General features: G+C 45.0%; 1 protein-coding gene across 1 annotated transcript; it reads left to right on the forward strand.

The window, feature by feature from the left end:
- The first annotated feature begins 2814 nt into the window (after positions 1-2814).
- Positions 2815-21045, forward strand: Psmd5 (proteasome 26S subunit, non-ATPase 5). The gene is made up of 10 exons (XM_051166411.1): positions 2815-3031; positions 5753-5897; positions 6699-6812; positions 7168-7296; positions 9431-9540; positions 11574-11716; positions 13249-13440; positions 14825-14934; positions 17611-17751; positions 20597-21045. Exons 1-10 carry the CDS (start codon positions 2859-2861, stop codon positions 20852-20854), a joined length of 1515 nt encoding a protein of 504 aa, XP_051022368.1. The 5' UTR covers positions 2815-2858; the 3' UTR covers positions 20855-21045.
- Positions 21046-21406: the final 361 nt, after the last annotated feature.

A 21406-nucleotide genomic window follows, 5' to 3' on the forward strand; every position in this document is an offset into this window, starting at 1 on the left:
ATCTGTTTTGTGACTAAATGTTTGGGGCGTGTGGCTGGTGATTATAATAAATGACGGAAATGGTCCTCGTGATGCTAAGGATGGATGACAGGAGAGAAACTGCCATTTGGAAGAAGCAACCTCTGGGTCCTTCTACTCTCTTCATACTTCGTTCTCAGATCCCAAAGTCCAGTCGTGCATGTACAGCTCTGGCAGTACCCTGAGACATTCTCAGTCTTAAACGCCGTTGCCTGAAATTACAAGCACCTTCGTTCTCCTGCTTTTCTTCCCTAGGGAATCCCGACAGTAGCAAACCTCCCCGCAGACTCACATTCTGCGTTCTTCTCCATTACCTATTTCGCTGTCTTTTCTCTCTTTGTTTTGTAAGCTCTTTTCTACCGCTCTATAGGCTATTCAGAGGTCCTCTGCCATGTTTTTATTGCCTTTATTTGTTGGTGTATAGAGGGAGGTGGTGTCTATATGACAGCGCTTCCATGCCACAGTATGGTATTCAGAAGACAGTCTGGCCGGGCGTGGTGGCGCACACCTTTAATCCCAGCACTCGAGAGGCAGAGGCAGGCAGGTCGCTGTGAGTTCGAGCCCAGCCTGGTCTACAAAGTGAGTCCAGGACAGCCAAGGCTACACAGAGAAACCCTGTCTCAAAAAAGCAAAAAAAAAAAAAAAAAAAAAAAAAAAGCAAAAAACAGAAGACAGTCTGTGGGAGTTGGTACCCCCTTCCACCATAAAGAATGCAACCCACATCTTCAGTTTGACAGCAGGCACTGAGCCATGTCGGGCACAGAATCCATGTCCATTGTAACCAGCAAAAGCTGAGGCCTGGCATGCACAGCATTCAATTTCTTTAGAATCCCTCAGTTGTAAGGACTGGTTTTGTCTATGGATAACCTTGGATTACTACATTCACTTTTCTTACTGATTAATTTTAACCAATCAATTTTAGATTCTTTTTACACCGCATCAGCTCTACAGAAGTATGTGCAAGCACTCACAACATACTCCTAAAGTTTCCAACAAGCTCCCACCACGCTTTAAGGATGGCTGGCTAGCCGGGTGGTGGTGACACACGCCTTTAATCCCAGCACTTGGGAGGCAGAGGCAGGCGGATCTCCGTGAGTTGGAGGACAGCCGAGCTAGACTACAGAGCAAATTCCAGGACAGCCAGAGCTGTTACACAGAGAAACCCTGTTTTGAAAAACAAAAATAAACAAACAAACAAAAAAAAAACCCAAAAAACAAAAGAAGGAAAGAAGAAAGGAGAAAAAAAAAAACAAAATCAAAAACAAGCCTCTGGGGGGGAAGAGCCATAGTATTGACATTAGGGTAAGCAAAAAATCAGAGCGACTGGGATTTTGTCCACAACCACCAGCACCTTTAATTTAAGATTTGTCTCTGCCAATTAGCTTCTAGGCTTCAAGGGTACAATAATCATGAAGAAATCCAAAGAGAAGGCAACAGTTATTAATACTTCAGAGTGTGTATGACATAAGACGGAAAAATGAGGGGCTGGAGAGATGGCTCAGTGGTTAAGAGCACTGTCTGCTCTTCCAGAGATCTTGAGTTCAATCCCCAGCAACCACATGGTGGCTCACAACCATCTATAATGAGATGTGATGCCCTTTTCTGGCATGCAGGTGTATATACAGACAAAACACTGTATATACAATAAACAAGTCTTTAAATAAAAATGGGAAAATGGTAGTTTAACCTTTTCCAAAAGACAAGTAGGATTAGGGTTTTGGAAAAGTCAGAGTTTTACTTTCGTCACCTGCGTCCCTGGCATGCACACACACACAGAGAGACAGAGAGAGAGAGAGAGAGAGAGAAAGAGAGAGAGAGGGAGAGAGAGAGAGACGGATATCCCATCCTTAGTCTTTGTTTTTTGTTTTTAAGATTTATTTATTATTATGCATACAGTTCTCTGCCTGCAGGCCAGAAGAGGGCACCAGATCACATTATAGACGGTTGTGAGCCACCATGTGGTTGGTAGGAATTGAACTCAGGACCTCTAGAAGATCAGACAGGGTTCTTAACCTCTGAGCCATCTTTCCAGCCCCATCCTTAGTCTGTTCTACGATTTCTGGATTTTTATTCCTTTCCTTAAAAGTACAGGAAGCCATGCTTTCCAGAATCTCGGCACTGAGGACCAAATGAAGTCTGACCAGACTTTTCAACTGCTTGAAATAGTTGGCTGTCAACTAGCTTTTAATGGCTCTTCCTTCTCCAGCGATGTCGTATTTCACAGACGGCAGAGATTTTTAAACTTTTTTCTTTCTTTCATGAAACTCATTTGGACTACCCTTGACCACTGGTTTCCACCAGATAACTCTATGCGCATTTGCCTTGGCTGCAAATGGCCTGCTCCTCCACTCCAAACACTAACGCAGTGTTCATCCTTCGGACGATCACATCACGCACAGAATCTTGAAGATGTTGGAAACTTTCTGCACACTGGCCCCAAACGTTTCTTAATCAGGCTTCCTATTGGCTGACAGATGTCAACACGGTGTTCCACTATTCCTGAGGTAGGAATGTTCCTCGTCTTGATAACCGTCTGAACCTGGATCCGGGTTCACACACCCCGGTTCCGCCACGAAGGCCTTCGCGGAGACCCAGCACACAAAACCTCTTAATTTCCCGGTCGCTCACACCCTCGCAGCAGTCCGGCCGCCCCAAGTCTGGCCAGTGCAGGCTCCCGATCTCCGCCGCAAAGGGGCGGGTACCGCTCTGAGCAAGGATCTCGTTTCGCGAGACTTGACAGCTCGACTGGGAGGCTACGCCCCCCGCCCCGCCCCACAGATCTCGCGAGACTCGGCGCTCCGGGAACCTGGTCAGTGGGCGGGCAGACGGGAGCCATCAAGATGGCGGCGCAGGCTGTATCGCTCCTGAGGGAGGTGGCGCGGCTGGAGGCGCCGCTGGAGGAACTGCGTGCGCTGCAGTCGGTGGTGCAAGCTGTGCCGCTCCACGAGCTTCGCGAGCAGGCGGCGGAGTTACGCCTTGGCCCTCTGTTCTCCTTGCTTAACCAGAACAGTCGGTGAGAGGACCCCGGGGCTCGGGTGGGTAGGGATGACTGCGGTGGTTTTCCGGAGAAGACTCAAGGTTGCCCAACGTCAAACATTCCACAACTGTGTGTTGACCAGGTCTTGCCGGTTCACCTCTTCTGAAGGGATCTTCTGGCAGTGGGGCGGGATCCACCGCATGCCTTTTAAGTTTGAGCATCCAGTGGACGAATGCTTGTGTACTTGAACGAAAACATGCTGTGTACAGAGGGCTAGGCATAGCCGATTGTGAGTCAGCAGCAACCTAAACTAGAAACAACCGTATTAGGAACATAAACTCTAGCTGCATAGCGTTGTGCAGCTAGTTAAAAAATTTGAGGTCGATCTGTGTATGGGAGTATGGAAATGTTGAGGGACGAAAAGGAAAGTGTAAAGCTTATCGTCCCAATATGTGTAAATTAAATTAATCCTTTATATACTCCCTACAAGCAAGCGTAAACTGCATAGCCCAGGGTTATCTGTACAAATTATTAATGTTGCAACTGAAGTTAAAACGTTAGGGTAGCAACTTTGGATTTAATATGCATCGGTAGTATTAAATTAAAACTTCGTGTAGTTTTAAATTTGATCACTTAGTGGAATTTTTAAAAAATGTGAGCCAGAGCTGGGCGGTGGTGGTAGCACTTGGGAGGCAGAGGCAGGTGGATCTTCTGTGAGTTCGAGGCCAGCCTGGTCTACAAAGCAAGCCCAGGCCAGCCAGAGCTGTTACACAGAAAATGTGAGCCAGAATTTTAAAAAGTCACCGTTTAATTTGGAAAGATAATGAGCTCTGATCAATTCTGGATGTTTCCAGAGTGCTCTCTTACCGATCTTATCCTATCTCTCTTCCCATATACGCTCTCATTCTCTTCCTCTTGCGAGGTCTGTTGAGTTGGTTTTAACAATCATTATTTTAATAGTTATTTCCCCACCCTGCAGGCAGGGCAAATGTCTCAGGTCAGTTGGCTCGGCTCGTCCGTGGCTACCCTTTCCTGCAGTGTGAAATCATGACTACATAGTTTGGTATTTGGGCCCTTCCTGGTATATTTCCAGTCTGATCTTTTCCATTTAATCCGCTGACCTCATCCGTTCCACCTACCATGTAACACCGTTCCCCGTCCCTGGAGCATGACTTTGCACTTTCTTAAGTTCATTCACACTGGCCCTGCTAACTGAACGCCCTCCTCTTGGTCCATAGTCTGTGAGGGCCCAGCTGACGTGCCATCCCTCCTAAAAGCCCTTCTCCGTAACTCCAACTGCGAGTGGCTGTTCCTCGGACATTTTAATGGGCGTTATCACTTCTGTGTATGATCCGAACATGGATCCTTTGATATATAGTTCTGTGTTTGTCTTTGCACTTTGCAAGCTGTATTCGTTCGTCTGTGCATCTCTCCTGAAGTGCAGTACGAGATGAGGCTACCTGGTCCAGTTTTTGTTGTTAGTTTGTTTGGGAGGTCTTGCTGTCGCCGTTGTGAGAGAGGATCTTGCTGTGTAGAGCTAGTCTCAGACTCAGCATGTGGCTCGAGCTATCTAGCAGGACTCCTAGCCAGCCTTTCCTATTGAAAGTGAAAAGACTTTGAGAAGTCAAAATGAAGGTTGGCAACAGGACCTGAAGTTGGAAAGTTTGAGGGTCAAGGAAATGAAGAGGACAGTTTGCTGCACGGTGGGGTAATGTTCCGGGGAGCAATTTAATAGAGAGTTGGAGCTAGATGCGGACTACATGTCGGTTGCAGTATGCGGGGGCGATTCTTCTCTGGACAGTATTACGATGGTCTCCACGTCACACTCCTGTTATCTTGGCTAGGCCATGTAAGATTGCTGATTCAGGTTCTGATTTTGTTGATGTAAATCTTGACACTTGGTATGAAAGACATTAGCACCTAAGATTACTATGCAGTATAGAAGTGGAACAAGAGTGACTTTGACTCACCACCTTTAGCTTGTTTGGCAGCCAAGGGTCACATTGCACCAGCAGCTTATACACAATACAGTTTACCCATCACTGCTCTTTAAAATTCATGAGTGTATGTGTGTCCATTCTCACCTTCCGACTTGTTGAAGCAGGGCCTGTTTTGGTTTTTGTTTGTTTGTTTTGTTTTGCTGTTGCCTATCAGATTCCTGGCCAGTGGCTCTCACCCTTCCTAATGTTGCAACTCTTTAATACAGTTCCTCGTGTTGTGCTGACCACCAACAATAAAATTGTTTTGTTGCTACTTCATGACTAATATGCTACTGTTGTGAAGTGTAAAGTAAGGATCTGTTTTCTGATGATTAGAAGCCACCCTATGAAAGGATTGCTCCACCCTGCAAAGGGGTGGTGGCCCACATGTTGAGAACTACTGGTCCGAGCTAGCTGGCTCATACACAGCCAGCTGATTCTCCAGTCAGATACATAATACATTTTTTTTTTCTTGGTTTTTCGAGACATGGTTTCTCAGTGTGGCCCTGTCTGTCCTAGAACTCACTACATAGACCAGGCTGTCCTTGAACTCAGAGATCCACCTGCCTCTGCTCCCTAGTGCTGAGACTAAAGGTGTACGTCACCACCACCTGGCTTACACAGGCGTTGCAGACAATGAGTTACTAGAAACTGCTAAACTGCTACTTTAAAGAAGATCTTCCAGAGGAAATTGTCATTGAGGCAAGCTTTAGGTGTTACCAAATGTGTTGTCTCCAGTCTGACATGATATGAATAAGATCTGTGGTGTCTCCTTTAGGGAACAGACTGCTTTGTGTGTGTCCATTCTGGAGAGATTGCTCCAAGCTGTGGAGCCAATTCACTTGGCCAGGAACCTCAGGGTTGACCTACAGAGGGGACTGACTCACCCTGATGACTCTGTAAAAGCCCTCACTCTGTCCCAGGTATGGAATTTTAGTAGTAAATGCCAGAAGCACCTCAGTAATTCACTTGTCAGACACTCAGTGAAGTCCTCCAACATGCCAGATGTCGTGCCGTTGCTGTTTGAGTTATAAGACAAACCTTCAGGGACTCCTAGTGTGTAAAAAGTGGTTTTTAGGTGTTTAAATGTTACATTGAAGAAGCGTGAACTAAGTGTAAACTTCATTAGGCCAACATGTTAAGATGGTAACTCTGATCCAGGCAGCTAGACATGATAGCATTTGTGTGAAGTGCTGCTGGCGTCGCGCCGGTATGTTAGGCACCAGCAGTTGCTCACCAGTCGACAGTCCTCAGCTTTCCCTTTTCTGTAGTGTCTATTCAGTTTGAGGCAGGCAGGGCAGGGCAGGACGGTATTTACTCATTGGCTGTATGTATGGCGGAAACTGTAGCTCTGCTTTATCCTCATTTAATCTTCTTACCGCCCTGGAGTTAAAAATTATATTCCTATTTTGCTAAGAAAAAATGAGGTTCAAAAAAGGTAATTTATCCAAGGTTTGTGCCACTAAAAATTGACATAACGGGGATTCACATTGTCTCCACTCACTGTCTCCACTCTTTACCCGCTGCTTATTGTCCCTGCCCATGTAAAAGCGTGAGTACGCCCTGTCTGTGTTTGGCTTTAGTGAATTTGGGTCATTGTGAATTTGTGTGTAATAGCTGTAATAAGTGCTTGTAAAATAATTACACTGCTTCTACAATAATTCGAATATCCTGCGTCCACACGTTCTACTTGGGAAGAGTGTCTCTCTGCTTTGTTCCCCCAGATTGGAAGAATTGTTGAGAATTCTGAAGCCGTTACTGAGATTCTGAGTAACGCTGACCTATTGAAACAGATTGTTTATTGCATTGGTGGAGAGAATTTGTCTGTTGCTAAAGCGGTGAGTTCACTGGGACTCTCAGCCAACTGTGCAGAGAGGCACATTGCTCTCCTAAAGTCCATAGAGAAGTTTGGTGTGCGCTTTGTGGGTTAAGGGAGAACTGAGTATAAGGGAGAAATGAGCCTTGTGCACATGGTGTCAGATACACAGCAGCGAGCCCCTAACATACATGTCTGCATCATGTGTCACATTTACGCTTGGTTGCTCAATGTCTTCCAGTTATAAATAATGGTAGCTAAAATAGGAGTAATTGTTGGATTAGGGTATTTTATGTACTTATTTTCAAGTCAGGCCTAGGAAGTAAATATAAATGTTCTGTACTTTTCTGACAAGAAATATTTTCTTTCTGTATAAGGCTATTAAGTCATTGTCAAGAGTGTCACTAACCCAGGCTGGACTGGAAGCTTTATTTGAAAGTAATTTGCTGGATGATTTGAAAAATGTGATGAAAACAAATGATGTCGTTCGATACAGGGTATATGAGGTAAGCCTAAGAGCACACTCTCTCGTGCCTCCAAAACAATGTAGTAAATTTACAAAGGAAGGCAAGATGGTGGGCTATTCCCTTTATTGAGTATATAATCTGTGCTAGAGCCTATAAGAACGGTGCTCACAAGGTAGGGCTGTGTTTGCGGCCTGATACATGAGACAGTCACAAATATACTTCAATATGGTGTAAGTAATCACACCATTGAAACAAGACTGAAAAAATGTTAGTACAATTAGAGGTAAGAAGTGGCTTTTTATTTCCAGTTTTCTGTTGAGCACTGCTAGGAACCATACACACACTTAATTTCTTTTGTGTGTTTACACTTGGTATATAGATGTATGCATGTGGACACCAGAGGTGAGGCTCTGTCACTCCTTGGATCTACCATGTTCTTTGAGACAGAGTCTCATTGGCCTGGAATCCACTGATTAGACTAAGCTGCTAGCTGGTGAGCTCCAGCAACCTACCTATGTTTGCCTGCTCGGCATTGGATTATAGCTGCATGCCACTGCACTGGTGCTTTTAACATGAGTCCTCATGCTTGTATGTAAGCCCTTGAGTGATCAAACTATCTTAGCCTCTGTCATTAATTAATATAGTGAATGTTACATGTTGTTAATTTCACTATTAAAGAAGTATTTGACCCAAGTCCACACACATAAATAAGTGGCATATCTAAAAGGAAGCCGTGTATATATAGTTCCCTCCTCACATAGAACTGATTTCCTTGCTGAGGACACTGACTTTGCAAGTTCTGGTTTTCTCTTGTCTGTGTCTCTGCTTCCTGGTTCATTGTTCCTTACGGGGTGAAGTCCTGACGCCTGCTTTCACACTCACCACCCGCGTGCTAAGACTTTGACACGTGAGCGTCTAGCCCACACCTGTCTTCTGAGTGAAAGCGTCAGCCCTCATGTAACGGCTCCTTCACTGCTGCCCCACGTGCCTGCCCAGGCTGGCTTCCTGACCTGTGCTGACCCAGCCACTCTGTGCTGGGCCCTAGACCTGGAGCCCACTCTTTACATTCCTTCATCAGCTTTCCTGAAGTGTGTGTGTCTTGCTGGCACAGCTGCCACCACCCTAGGCCAACCTACCAGTGTCACCCTCTGCTGTATTTGCATTGATGAATTTCTTCATTTTTCTCATCCTTAGTTTCTCTTAAATGCAATCAGCTTTATTTCCCTAAATTTATATTTTAATTGATACATTAAATTGTGTTATTTGTCATGTACAGCGTGATTTTTTGGGGTTTTGGTTTTGGTTTATTTGTTTGTTTTGTTCTTTTTGCTTTTTGATTGGTTGGTTGGTTTCGTTTTTCCAGACAGGGTTTCTCTGGGTAGCCTTAACTGTCCTGGACTCACTTTATAGACCAGACTAGCCTTGAACTCACAGCGATCACCTGCCTCTGCCTCCCCGAGTGCTGGGATCACAGGCGTGTGCCCCTGTACCTCAGCGTGATGTGTGTAGCATTTATAACTATGGCCTTTGGGCCAGTGAAACAGCTTGGTGAGTAAAGCCATTACACCCAAGCCTGGTGGCCCGAGTTTGACTCTCAGATCACTTATGGTAGAAGGAGAGACCCAGTCCCCACCCCACCTCCCCTCATACACACGCTCCTCTCCACAAAATAAATAACAAAATAAAGATGGAAAAACCAAAGTTCCTGATTTTACCACCTCCCTGCTTAAAGCCTTTCAATATTCTTTGTCTTTCACTAAGCTTTCAGGGCATGCTTGTTGAATGAAGATATGACAGACAAATACATGGATGTGTTTTTGTTTATTTTGTGGTACTTAGATACAAGTAGGGAAGTGCTCTATGTGTGAGAGACAGAGAGAGAGATGGGGGCAGCAGGGGAACTGCTTTGAATAAATCATTTTTATGTTCATTGCTAGTGCGAGCTAGTGCCCTGATTAAAGCTTTCTTGGTGGAAGGTACACACATGCCTAGATGCAATGGATCCATCTCTACCAGAGTGATTTGTTCTATGTTTAGTGAAGTTTTCCTAGAAACAAATCATGAATTGTTAAGAACTCAGTTACATGTACAGCACATAGTTCTGCGGCTAACTTAAAATGGGGTGTAACGGGTGTGGGCCTGTTTTGACCTTGTTTTCTTTCTGTCCTCCCAGCTAGTTGTAGAGATTGCTTCTGTGTCGTCAGAATCTTTAAACTACTGTACCACAAGTGGATTGGTGACACAGCTTCTAAAAGAGCTGACGGGTGAGGACGTGCTGGTCAGGTGTGTACCCTGGGAGAGTTCTTGGGATGAAATGCCCTTTTTTGGAGGCCAGCAAACAGCTGTGGGACTTAGTGTGGTGTTCTATGCTGTTGGAGACTGCATACAGCTTACAATTAGTTCTGGTGCTATCTTCAGGAAGCATTTTAGGAAGTCATTTGTTTTATCATGAGAATATTTGAGCTTGACAAAACCCGGCAAGACATTTTAGCTTTTCTCAAATGACCTTATCCTCTGTCCCCAGGCAAGTGTGCTCTTTGATTAATATGTTACTGTGTATGTAACTTAAACCGCTACAAATCACATTGATATCTGCCATTTTTGATGACTTAGAATTTTACCAAGTAAGCCAGGCACGGTGGTGGACGCCTATAATCCTAGCATTCTGGGAGGCAGAGGCAGGCGAATCTCTGCAATTTTGAGGCCAGGCTGGTCTACAAAGAGTCCAGGATAGCCAAGGTTACACAGAAAAACCTTGTCTTGAAAAAAAAAACCTTTTTTTTTTTTTTAATCAAGTGCCATTATTAAATACTAGCACTATGACATGTTAGAAGAAATACGGTATTTTAAAAAGAATGAAGATTTGAGCCTCATAGCTTATACCACTTATCTGTTTGACCTTGGACAAATGACTGTAGCATTTCTGTACCTCAGTTTCTTTGTCTTTTGTTGCAGTATGAGGGATTGAACTCAGGATTTAAAAATGTCAGACAATCTACCACTGAGCTATGTCCCTATCCCCATGTACTTTTTTATTTTGAAATAGGATCTCCCCTAACTGCCCAGACTGGCCTTGAGCCCATGTAAGCCTTATGATCCTCCTGCCTCAGCCTCCTGAGGAGTTGGAATTACAACCTTGTGCTATCATGTTTGATGACCTTAGTTTCTTTGCTGCTGAGAACAATAACACTCGTATAAAGAAAATATGAGAAAGCTGGGCAGAGTGGCACACACCTGTAATTCCACTCGAGGAGTCAGAGGCAGGTGGATCTCTGTGAGTTCGAGGCCAGCCTGGTCTACAAAGTTGAGTCTAGGACAACCAGGGCTACACTTGAAAAAAACCTAAAAGAAAAAAGAAGATTAAGTAAATTAACCAAAGAAACCAGTATAATGACTGACCAGGGTTCTTAATGAGTGTTGGCTGTGTCTCTTAGCTCCTGTTGTCCTTACTCCTAAATCCCCTTAATATTGTCCAGGATTTACAATACTCAGCTATGTTCTGACTGCTGAGCACTTAGTGTCTTTGCTGTTATAATAGCATTATAATTGCCATTTCTGTGTATGGGTGTTGCTGGTATTAAATGATTGGTGTTAAATGTCACTGGTTGCATTTGTTTCAAAGCATTTTCACATCCCCCCACCCTGACAAGGTTTCTCTATGTAGCCCTGGCTGTCCAGGAGCTCACGATCTGTACAGCAGCACCGCCACCATCGCCCGGCTCCACATTTTCATGTTTTAGTCAAATGAACAAGGAGGTAGGTAAGTGTGCAGAGGCCGGGCGCTAAGCTTAGCATCAGCTAAACTGCCACTAGTTGTGTGGCATAACTGAGTGCCAGGTGGCACTGACGAAGTACTCGTGTAGGAATGGCAGCACTGTGTGAGGCGGTGCTGCAGCTTTTACAGACGCATGTGGGGTGCGTGGCAAGATGGCAGCTTTCTTTAAGACAGTTTAATGGGACATAAAGATAAAAACAAATATGATAATTCTAAAAACAGTTACGGCTTCAGAGTAGCTCGTGCTACTTGGGATTGTTTGTTTGTTTGTTTGTTTGAATCTGTTTAATATTTCAAAACAAATTTTAAAAAAATTTCTTTGGACCTAACTATGTTACAGGAATAGTATTGGGTCTCCAGTCAGGTCAGGTCTCAGTTCTGCACTCCACCTCAGTCGGTGAGTCCAAGTAAGCTAGGAAAGCATGTCGCTCTAGTATCTGAAGGGGAAGCCAGGACCGTGGCCCTTTCAGATTTAAATAAAATATAACCCATGTGAAAGCAGCTTTAAGATGTTCTTCATCTTTGTTTATTTTGGTTTTAGAGCCACCTGTATAGAAATGGTGACATCGCTAGCATGTACCCACCATGGACGACAATACCTTGCTCAAGAGGGAGTCGTTGACCAGATCTCTAATATAATTGTTGGGGCAGAGTCAGACCCTTTCTCTGGCTTCTACCTGCCAGGTGAGAGCAGCTGTCCCAATGTCTGAGTTACAGTGGCTCCTGAAGGGCGAGGATTACTCTCCTGACGTCAGCTACAGCCGTGGTCAGTGATACAGTGAGAGAATCATGGATCACGACTGACTCCAGGAATCCAAGTCGAAAAGTATGCTAACCAGATCACTAAAATGAAGGACTGAAGACATACCTGCAGATACCAAAGACACGTTGACACAGATTCACCATCCTTTTACCATGACCGCTCAGTTGGTTAGGTGTAGGAGAAATGCGTCCTAAGGCAGGACAGTGACGACTCCACAGTTGATGGTGTGCTCAAGTGTGAGAAGCTGGAAGCCTTTCCTCTGATCAGGAGCAGGGCTCTTTCTCACCACTTCTGTTCGGTGTAGTCTGGGGAATCCTAGAACACACTGGGAGAAGAAAAGACAAAGGCTCTAAATCCACAAGGAAGATACGAAATTGTTCCTGTTTATAGGTGTGTAGGCAGCAGCACCTTACATGCAGAGTACTTCAGAGACTCCACCAAATAATTCAGCTAAGAGATGAATCCAGTGAAGTTACAGGATCAGCAGCGGCATACAAAACTAGTAGACTTCTACACTTAACAGTGAAGAGCTCCCGGAAATGCTCCCATTGTGATGGCATCTGAACAAAGAGAATAGTTGGTCACTAAGTCACCATCTTACTCCCAGAAAGACACACAGACTAATAGGACAGAGTGGAGGTCTCAGAATAAGTCCCTAGATTACAATCATACCCAAAACATGCCATGGAAAGTACATTATTTTCAGTAAATGATGCTGAAGGATAGAACCTGGGTATTATCCAACTGAAAGGCGTCTGCTCAGACTAGGAAACAGTCGCCAGAGTCAAGAAGCAATCTGGAATTAGAGGAATATTTGCAGACGGTGTCTAGGAAAGAGCCCATATCCAGAATGTAAGGGGCGCAAACACATGGGTGGCAAGAAGACAACCCAGTTAGGCTCGGCGCCTTTAATCCCAGCACTTGGGAGTCAGAGGCAGGCAGAGCGCTGTGAGTTCAAGGCCAGTCTGGTCTACAAAGTGAGTCCAGGGCAGCCAGAACTGTTGCACAGAGAAACCCTGTCTCGAAAAACCTTACAGAAAAAAAAAAAAAGATAACCCAGTTAAAAATCAGCAAAGGACCTGAATCAACATTGCTCAAAAGTAATTCCCTAACTGCCCAATAGGTATATGGGGAAATGTCCTGCAGTGCTGGGCAAGCAAATTTAAACCACCAAGGAGACTATTTTTTTCCCCTAGATTTCTAGACAGAGTTTCTCTGTATCTCCTGGGCTGTTCTGGATTCTTATTAGATTAGGCTAGCATTGAACTCACAGAGATCTGCCAGCCTCTGCTGGGAATAAAGGTGTACACTTCATCTTACTAGCTCGCAATAGGTAGCACTGCTTGTCCATCCCTTCTGCTCTACAACTTATTAATATTCCTGTGGAAATATCGGGCCCCCAAATTATGTTGTCTTATTCCTCTGCTAAAGTATATTTTGTAAATATCTTTAGGATTTGTGAAATTTTTCGGAAACCTGGCTGTCATGGATAGTCCTCAGCAGATCTGTGAACGCTACCCTGTTTTCTTGGAGAAAGTGTTTGAAATGGCAGACAGTCAAGACCCCACCATGATTGGCGTAGCTGTAGACACAGTTGGAATCCTGGGATCCAATGTAGAAGGAAAACAGGTTTTACAGAAGACAGGTTAGTATGGCTCCCTTGGCCTTTGTAAGGTGCATTTTTATTTTTGGCCAGGATTCTGTGCTCAGGTCTTCTGCTAGTGGCTAGCTGTTCCAGAAACTACTCCTATGGGCGGCAGTCTTTACCGTAGTGTGAGCTGTCTCTCAGTGGCCCCTGATGACTACTAAGGGCCGTGGCTTTTACTTCTCATTATAGCCAACAGAACCACATCATTCGCTGCTAACATCTTCCTTGACGGCTTTTTATGACGTAGCTCCCATCATGTCCCACTTCCCAGCCTGATAGGAGCTGTGTGGATTTCATTCACATCACTTCTCTAGGCCTCCCTTGGCTCATTTTTCAAAATAGCAGCTGCTTCGGGGTTTTGAACATTTCACAAGCACAGCACTATTTTGAGGTGCTGTGAAGTGATGCACTGCAGTGCCCCTGTGTTTTCTCAGTGTTTCACTGTGGCATACACTGCTCAGGCCTCAGATAAAGTAATAGAAACTCAAGAGAATCAAGAGATCTTAGGAGCCTTTGATTCCAGTCCTGTACACAGGGTTTGACCTGCTGTATGGAATATAATGGTGTGTTGTAGGTTTGTCGTGTTGTCTCGGAGCATATTCCTTTTTTTGTGTTTTAGGTTAATGATCATAATGCATAAAAGCATAAAGTGCCTTTTCACTTCACACCAGTTAGGATGGTCGGGTTTTTGTTTTAATTTATTTTTATTTTATGTGCCTTGGTGTTTTGCCTACATGTATGTCTGTATGAGGGTGTCAGATCTTGGAGTTATAAACAGTTGTGATGGGTGCTAGGGACTGAACCTGGATCCGCTAGAAGAGCAATTAGTGCTTTTAACTGCTGAGCACCTCTCTAGCCCTTTGGGTTTTTTGAGACAGGGTTTCTCTGTGTAGCCTTGGCTGTCCTAGACTCTCTGTAGACCAGGCTGGCCTAGAACTCGAAGGATCTGCCTGCCTCTGCCATTCTGGGATTAAAGGCGTATGCCACCACACCTAGCTCCTTTTTTTTTTTTAAATCGAAAAGTGTAATAAATGTTCAGATGGAAAAAAAAGAAAGAAAAGAAAAAATAAGTGTTCAGATGTAGTAAGTATTCAGACATTGAAAAACTCCTGTGTTTTCTAACCAGAATATGAAATGGTATGACTGCTAAGGAAAACAGAATGGCAATTCCACAGAAAAATTAAACATAGAATTAACATATGAGCCAGCAATTCCACTTCTAGGTATAAACACTAAACACTATGAGAAGCACAGGCTCAAGCAGTTGTCTGTATACTCCTGTTCATCGCAGCATTAGTCTACACAAAATAATTGGAAACTACCCAGTGTGCGTTGATGGATAGATGAGCATGGTATTCTGTGTCACCACTGTGCTTCATAGGAACCCGCTTTGAACACCTCCTCATGAGAATAGGCTATCAAGCCAAGAACGCCTCCACAGAGCTGAAGATAAGGTGCTTGGATGCAGTCTCCTCTCTTCTGTACTTATCCGTAAGTAGATGGAAAAGTTAATGAAGGGCAGTGGGATATGTTTGGGAGAATGAGTCAACTCACTGTAACGTCCTGCTTCTCACTTGACTAACCTGGAGCCAGGCGTGGTGGTGCAACCTGTAATCCCAGCACTCAGAGGCAGAGGCGGGCAGATCTCTGTGAGCTGGAGGACAGCTTGCTCTACAGAACGAACTCCAGGACAGCCAGGACTATACAGAGAAACCCTGTCTTGAAAAGACAAAAAAAACTGGGCTGGAGAGACGGCTCAGTAGTTAAGAGCACTAGCTGTTTTTGCAGAGGACTCGGGGTTCAATTCCCAGCAACCACATGGTGGCATACGCCTTTAAACACCTCTAACACCAGCCCTCAGGAGGGGGGCAGAGGCAGGAAGATCTGAGTTTCAGGCCAGCCAAGAATACATAGCTGTCTCAAACAAACACACACACACACACACACACACACACACGCGCAGTGGTGGCACATGCCTTTAAATCAGGAGGCAGAGGTAGATGGATCTGAGTTCAAGGACAGCCTGGTCTACAAAGCGAGTCCAGGACAGCCAGGACTACACAGAGGAACTCTGTATTGAAAAACTAAAGAAAGAAAAAGATAATAAACCTTTACTATGTGACTAGTGGCATGAAAAAATTTTAAAGACTTTAAAATTTTATTCTTTAAGAGCTTCATGCATGTATACATCTATTTTGCTGGTGTCCACACCTCTCCAATGGCCCTTCCATTTCCTCCAGTGCCTCCTATTAGCCGCTTAGCCTCATGTCTGTCTTTTTTTTTTTTTTTTTTTTTAACTATTGAAGCCAGTTAGTACTGCCCATATGCACAAGGGTGTGAGGTCACGGCCACACATGCAAAGACTGCTCCTCCCTTGGCCGCTGTCAACTGCCTATAGCTCTTCCTCATTATATTGGAATTTGGGCTGGCTTAAATTCGTGCAGGTAACCACAGCTACTAGGTTATGAGTGCAGCTGCCACGCTGTTTCACAGCCTTCCTCCCATTCTTCCAGCTCCCGTCTTCTTCTCTGCCCTCTCCTCTACTGTGTCCCCTGAGCCCTGGGGAGCAGGGATTGATACAGATGTCTTACTTTAGGCTGAGCATTTAGCTCATGTATTCCCAGTAACCACTGCCCACTGCAAAAAGAAGCATCTCTGACAAAGGCTGAAAGCTGCGCATATCAAGGGTATAAACGTGACCAGCTAGCAAAAGTACAATAGTAGGTTCTCTCAAGACCTAGGACTTCCTCAGCCATGGGCCTTTTTATTTTAATTACTTTCTTTTCTGTGTATGGACGTTTACTTGAATACATGTCTTTGCACCACTTATGTGTGATGCTCTTAGAGGCCAGGAAAGGGCATTAGGGCCCCTGGAACTAAAGTTATAGGGAGTTAGTTGTGAGCCTCCATGTGGGTGCTGGAAATCAAACCGAGGTCCTTAGGAAGAGCACTCAGTGCTCTTAACCTCCAAGTCGTCTCAGCAGCCCCCAGCTTCTGCCTTTGGACAAGGTTTTCAGTACCAAGCATGAGTTCTCACCCAGGGAGCAGGCCTCAGATCCAGCCAGGGGCAGATGTTTATCCTCCCAACAGACACTGCACTCTGCATCAGCAGGCGCATCTTCCATTGCAAGTCAGAATTGCAGCATTCACGTCCAGCCCTGGGGAAGAACACGGATAGCTCCCCCACACACCTGAATCCTGCCTAACAGTCTGTGGTACTATGGAAGCTAGCCTGCTGAGACAGTTTCCCAGTCATTGATTTCTGTGTCTTGCAATCAAAGTATGGCTGTCTTCAGGAATAGAGTTGCCATTTACTTATAGGGGCCAACCAAGAGCAATGCACATAGCCTGTTTTAATGGGACCTCCCAATTAACTTGTAGGGGTCACTGAGATTTTCATTTAATAACCCATTTCCTCTGGGAGCAGTGTTGTCCACTCATGCAGGGTTCAGATTCCCTTGGGAACGGGAGCTTCTTCTTTAATTTTGGTTAGTTTATCCATAACCACTCCTCACCTCCTAAATTTTATTTATTATTGTGTATGAGAGCTGGGGGGGGGGGCGGGTGGAGTGGGGATACAGGCGAGGTATATATGTGTGGACACACATTCCATAGCACACGTGGGGAAATCAGAGGACAACTTTGTGGAATCCATTCTCTCCTACTCTTATATAAGACCCTTGGATTGAACTCAGGCATCAAGCCTACGCAGCAAGGGCTCTGACCTGCTGAGCCAATTACTCACATTTTAGATGTAAAGTAGATTCACAGAGTAATAGGACTGGAGAGCCTAAAGATTCTTTTTCTTTTTCTTCTTCTTCTTCTTTTTTTTTTTTTTTTTTTTTTCCTTTTTCTTTTTCCCCCTCAGAGAGGGTTTCTCTGTGTAGCCTTGGCTGTCCTAGAACTCACTGTAGACCAGGCTGGCCTTGAACTCATAGAGATCCGCCTGCTTCTGCCTCCTTAAGTGCTGGGATTAAAGGTGTGTGCCGACATTGCCCAGCCCCTAGAGATTATTTCATCCCCTTCAGCAAAATGGGAATTTTCTGGGCTGGATTTGGAGATGAGTCAGTGGCAGCTCACAAATGCCATTTGTACAGGGCTCTCTGACGAACAGCTGTTTGCAGGGGTGGTAGCCTTGTCATGAGCATTTCCCTTTCTGTCTTGTAGCCTGAGCAGCAAACTGATGATTTCCTGAGGATGACGGAGTCCTGGTTTTCCTCTGTGTCTCGAGACTCCCTAGAGCTCTTCCGTGGCATCAGTAACCAGCCCTTCCCTGAACTACACTGTGCTGCCTTGAAAGTATTCACAGTAGGTATTCTCTCTGCAGCTCCTGCTGTGACTGCCTGTTCAACACAGAGCACTCGGAGTGAGCTAGCTGCTGCGTGTACACACTGCAGTTTCTGCCCCTGCTACTGCAGGGGCCACGGAGGGAGACACATGTCAACAGATTGTCCTCTATACTGTCTGAGGGTTGAACAAACTACTGTTGAATTACAGATTAATCCCAGCTCATTGACTCTTCATGCTTAGCCTTGGCCTCGTCCCTTCCCCAAACCTTATTACTGGTATTCCCTTCCAGCTTAGTGATGCCATCTGCTGGTCCCTTATCCCTTATCTCTGACCTCAACAATCTTTGCCAGTTTTGCTTAGGAACCTGTTATTTATTCAACAAGTAGCTTCAGCTCGCTTTGCCTAAATCTATACAGCGGAGTTGAATGATCCTGGTTCTTGTACGTGATAATTTCATCCAACAAACACTGAGGTTTCCCCTATGCTGTTAGATGATGGGCCTTTTCTGGAACTTCCCGTCTATGGAAGGAGCAAGACCGTAGTAATGTTATATTGTTGGTTATAAAATGATTGCTAAGGTAAGGGCCGCACCGTGCATCTTTATGTATTATGTTGAAATGTGTGTGACTCCTTTCCCTGGTAAGCTGAGTCTGTTCGCCTTCTTCGACCTAGCTCTTTAGTGTGCCAGCGGCCCTGGCTAAGAGTGGCCACATTAGTGTTCCTATCACAGGGTCCAGGCAGCACCTGGGCCACGCTGAGGACTGAGAGGGGAAGCCTTCCTAGAGCAGTCTTAGAGAGCACAGGCACCCTTCCATCCTGAGACTGCCAGCTTCGGTCTACAACAAGGAGACTTTAAACGTGCCTCAGGGTGCTTCTCCTCACAAGCAGCCATCTGCATTGGCGCTGCAGGATGTTAGTTCTGCCTTCTGTGTGACCTCAGGTTTAGTGGATGGGGTGGCTGCTGCTGCTGGTTGAAGCTAGGCCACAGCCATGCTAAATGTGGTAATGAGCTTTTGATAAACATGTAGTTGCTGGCTCCTTATTTTAAAAGTTGCGAAGACTTAAAAATAGGAAATTTTAAATCACAAAGTTGGGTGCTTGCGCTGTGGTATTTATTCATTTAGAGTGCAGCATTTCCAGAGGAGAGTGCTTGCCGCGTGCTGTTACTCTGCTCAGTCCCATTCGAGGCCCTCTTCCCTAAGGCTGCTCGCTGTCCCGGGTGCAGGGCATGCAGGCTGCAGTGCAGATCGTATACATTCTTTGGCTTTAAAGTACATCTGGCTTAAAAGAGGCAATTAGAAAGTCAGCATTTAATCCCAGCACTGGGGAGGCAGAGGCAGGCAGAAGAGCACTGTGAGTTCGAGGCCAGCCTGCTTTACAAAAGTGAGTCCAGAATAGCCTTAACACAAAGAAACCCCTGTCTCAAAAAACCAAAAAATAAAAAGAAATGAAAGTCACGTGTCGTTCTCCTGCAAGTGAAGATTTAGATAATTCTGTTACAAATGATACCACAGTGCCTTGTGTACAAGTTTAAGAGTGTCCCTGTCTGTGGTGGTGGCACACTCCTTTATTAGCACTTAGGAGGCAGAAGGAGACAGGTCTTAGAGTTTGATACCAACCTGGTGTACAGAGTGAGTTCCAGTACACCAGGGCTACACAGAGAAACCCAGTCTCAAACAATGGGGGAAAATAGTATCCCTGAAGTAACGTTGTCTTCTCTTGCTTTGCTCCTTATTTTTGCTCCATTTTAGTCTTGTCTAGAAATTGGATTTATAGCAACATTTTTTGTTTGTTTGTTTTTATTTTTCAAGGCAGGGTTTCTCTGTGTAGCCTTGGCTGTCTTGGACTCTCTGTAGACCAGGCTGGCCTCAAACTCACATAGCAAAGATTTTTAACCTGTGGGTTGCAACTCTGTTGGCAAATCTCTATCTCTAAAAATATTTACATTGCCCGGGCCACGGTGGCACATGCTTTTAATCCCAGCACTCGGGAGGCAGAGGAGGCGGATCACTGTGAGTTCAAGGCCAGCCTGGTCTATAAGCCGAGTCTAGGACAGCCAAGGCTACACAGAGAAACCCTGTCTTGAAAAACCTTTTTTTAAAAATTTACATTGTGAGAGCCGGGTGTGGTGGCGCAGGCCTTTGATCCCAGCACTCGGGAGGCAGAGGCAGGCGGATCGCTGTGAGTTCAAGGCCAGCCTGGTCTACAAAGCGAGTCCAGGACAGCCAAGGCTACACAGAGAAACCCTGTCTCGAAACAAAACAACAACAACAAAAAATTTACATTGTGATTCATAACAGTATCAAAGTTACAGTTATGAAGTGGCAATGAAAATAATTTTGTGCTTGGGAGTCAGCACAGCACGAGGAGCTGTATTAAAGGGCTGCGGCATTGGGAAGGCTGAGAGCCTTCGTCTTTCATGTACAAGTCTCTTTTGGTTTTTCGAGACAGGGTTTCTCTGTGTAGCCTTGGCTGTCCTGGACTTGCTTTGTAGACCAGGCTGGCGTCAAACTCACAGCGATCCACCTGCCTCCGCCTTCCGAGTGCTGGGATTAAAGGTGTGCACCACCACGCCTGACTTTGTGTGCAAGTCTTAACTATTTATAACCATGAGCCATAATTTGGTTGACCAAGACCATTATTAGACATCTAAAGCTTTCACACTGTGATATACATCTTTGTATACAAAGCTTTCAATATGTAGAATTTAAAAACTGTTTCTCAGGAATGTTTCCTTGGACAAAGGGAGATGCTTTTCCGGGCTTGTGCTCCATGTGTACCTCTGAGCAGTGTGTCGATCACTCATGAACTTTCCTTCTTAAGTCCCAGGTGAATTGTGTTCTCTTTCTGCCTTCAATTTCAGGCTATTGCAAACCAGCCCTGGGCTCAGAACCTTATGTTTAACAGCCCAGGTTTTGTGGAATTTGTGGTGGACCGGTCTGTGGAGCATGACAAAGCCTCAAAGGACGCTAAGTATGAGCTGGTAAAAGCACTTGCCAATTCCAGAACAGTTGCAGCGATCTTCGGGAACTCCAATTATTTGAGGCTCAGAACTTACCTAAGTGAAGGCCCGTACTATGTGAAACCTGTTGCCACGACAGCCATAGAAGGAGCTGACTGATTTCTCTCCAGCCTGAGACAGGGGACCATGTTTAACCAGAATTGCTGAAGGCATGTGATTCCATCTGTGTTTTAGAAAGCAGGGACTTCCTCTTCGCAGAGCTATCATGCAGTGTCTAGTCCGTCAGCAGTGTCGTTCCAATGTAAGGGCAGTGTGGACCAGGCCCTCAGCCTGCAGTAGAGCAGCAGCCTGAGCTCCTGTGCTCTTCCCAGTCCTCTGGCTGCCGTAGTCTTTGCTGCAAAGTCAAAGGTTTGCTCTCAGAAGGTTTCCATGATCACACTCATGACCTCATTTAAAAATAAAATGAAGCCAAAATGATTCTGAATTCTCTTCACCACTGTTTCTTTTTCCTTATCTGATCCACCTCAAAATCTTGCATATCTTGGGTAGTCTCTGAAAAATAAGTCATTTGGAATCATTGGGCTATATTATCTGTATACAAGGAATAAATAGTTTTAATAAGATTTCTTGGTTACTTTTCCTTTGAAAATAAAATAAATCTCTAAAAAGTGTTTGGCATTGGTACTTTCTCTGCTCTCCATGTACTGTGTT

Source organism: Acomys russatus, chromosome 24 (genome assembly GCF_903995435.1).
Source record: "Acomys russatus chromosome 24, mAcoRus1.1, whole genome shotgun sequence".
NCBI lineage: Eukaryota > Metazoa > Chordata > Mammalia > Rodentia > Muridae > Acomys > Acomys russatus.

Coding starts and splice junctions, on each gene's coding strand:
- Psmd5 (XM_051166411.1), top strand. CDS start 2,859: ATGGCGGCGCAGGCTGTATCGCTCCTGAGGGAGGTGGCGCGGCTGGAG. Junction 7,297..9,430: donor TTCGATACAGGGTATATGAG/GTAAGCCTAAGA, acceptor CTGTCCTCCCAG/CTAGTTGTAGAGATTGCTTC. Junction 17,752..20,596: donor CTGCCTTGAAAGTATTCACA/GTAGGTATTCTC, acceptor CTTCAATTTCAG/GCTATTGCAAACCAGCCCTG.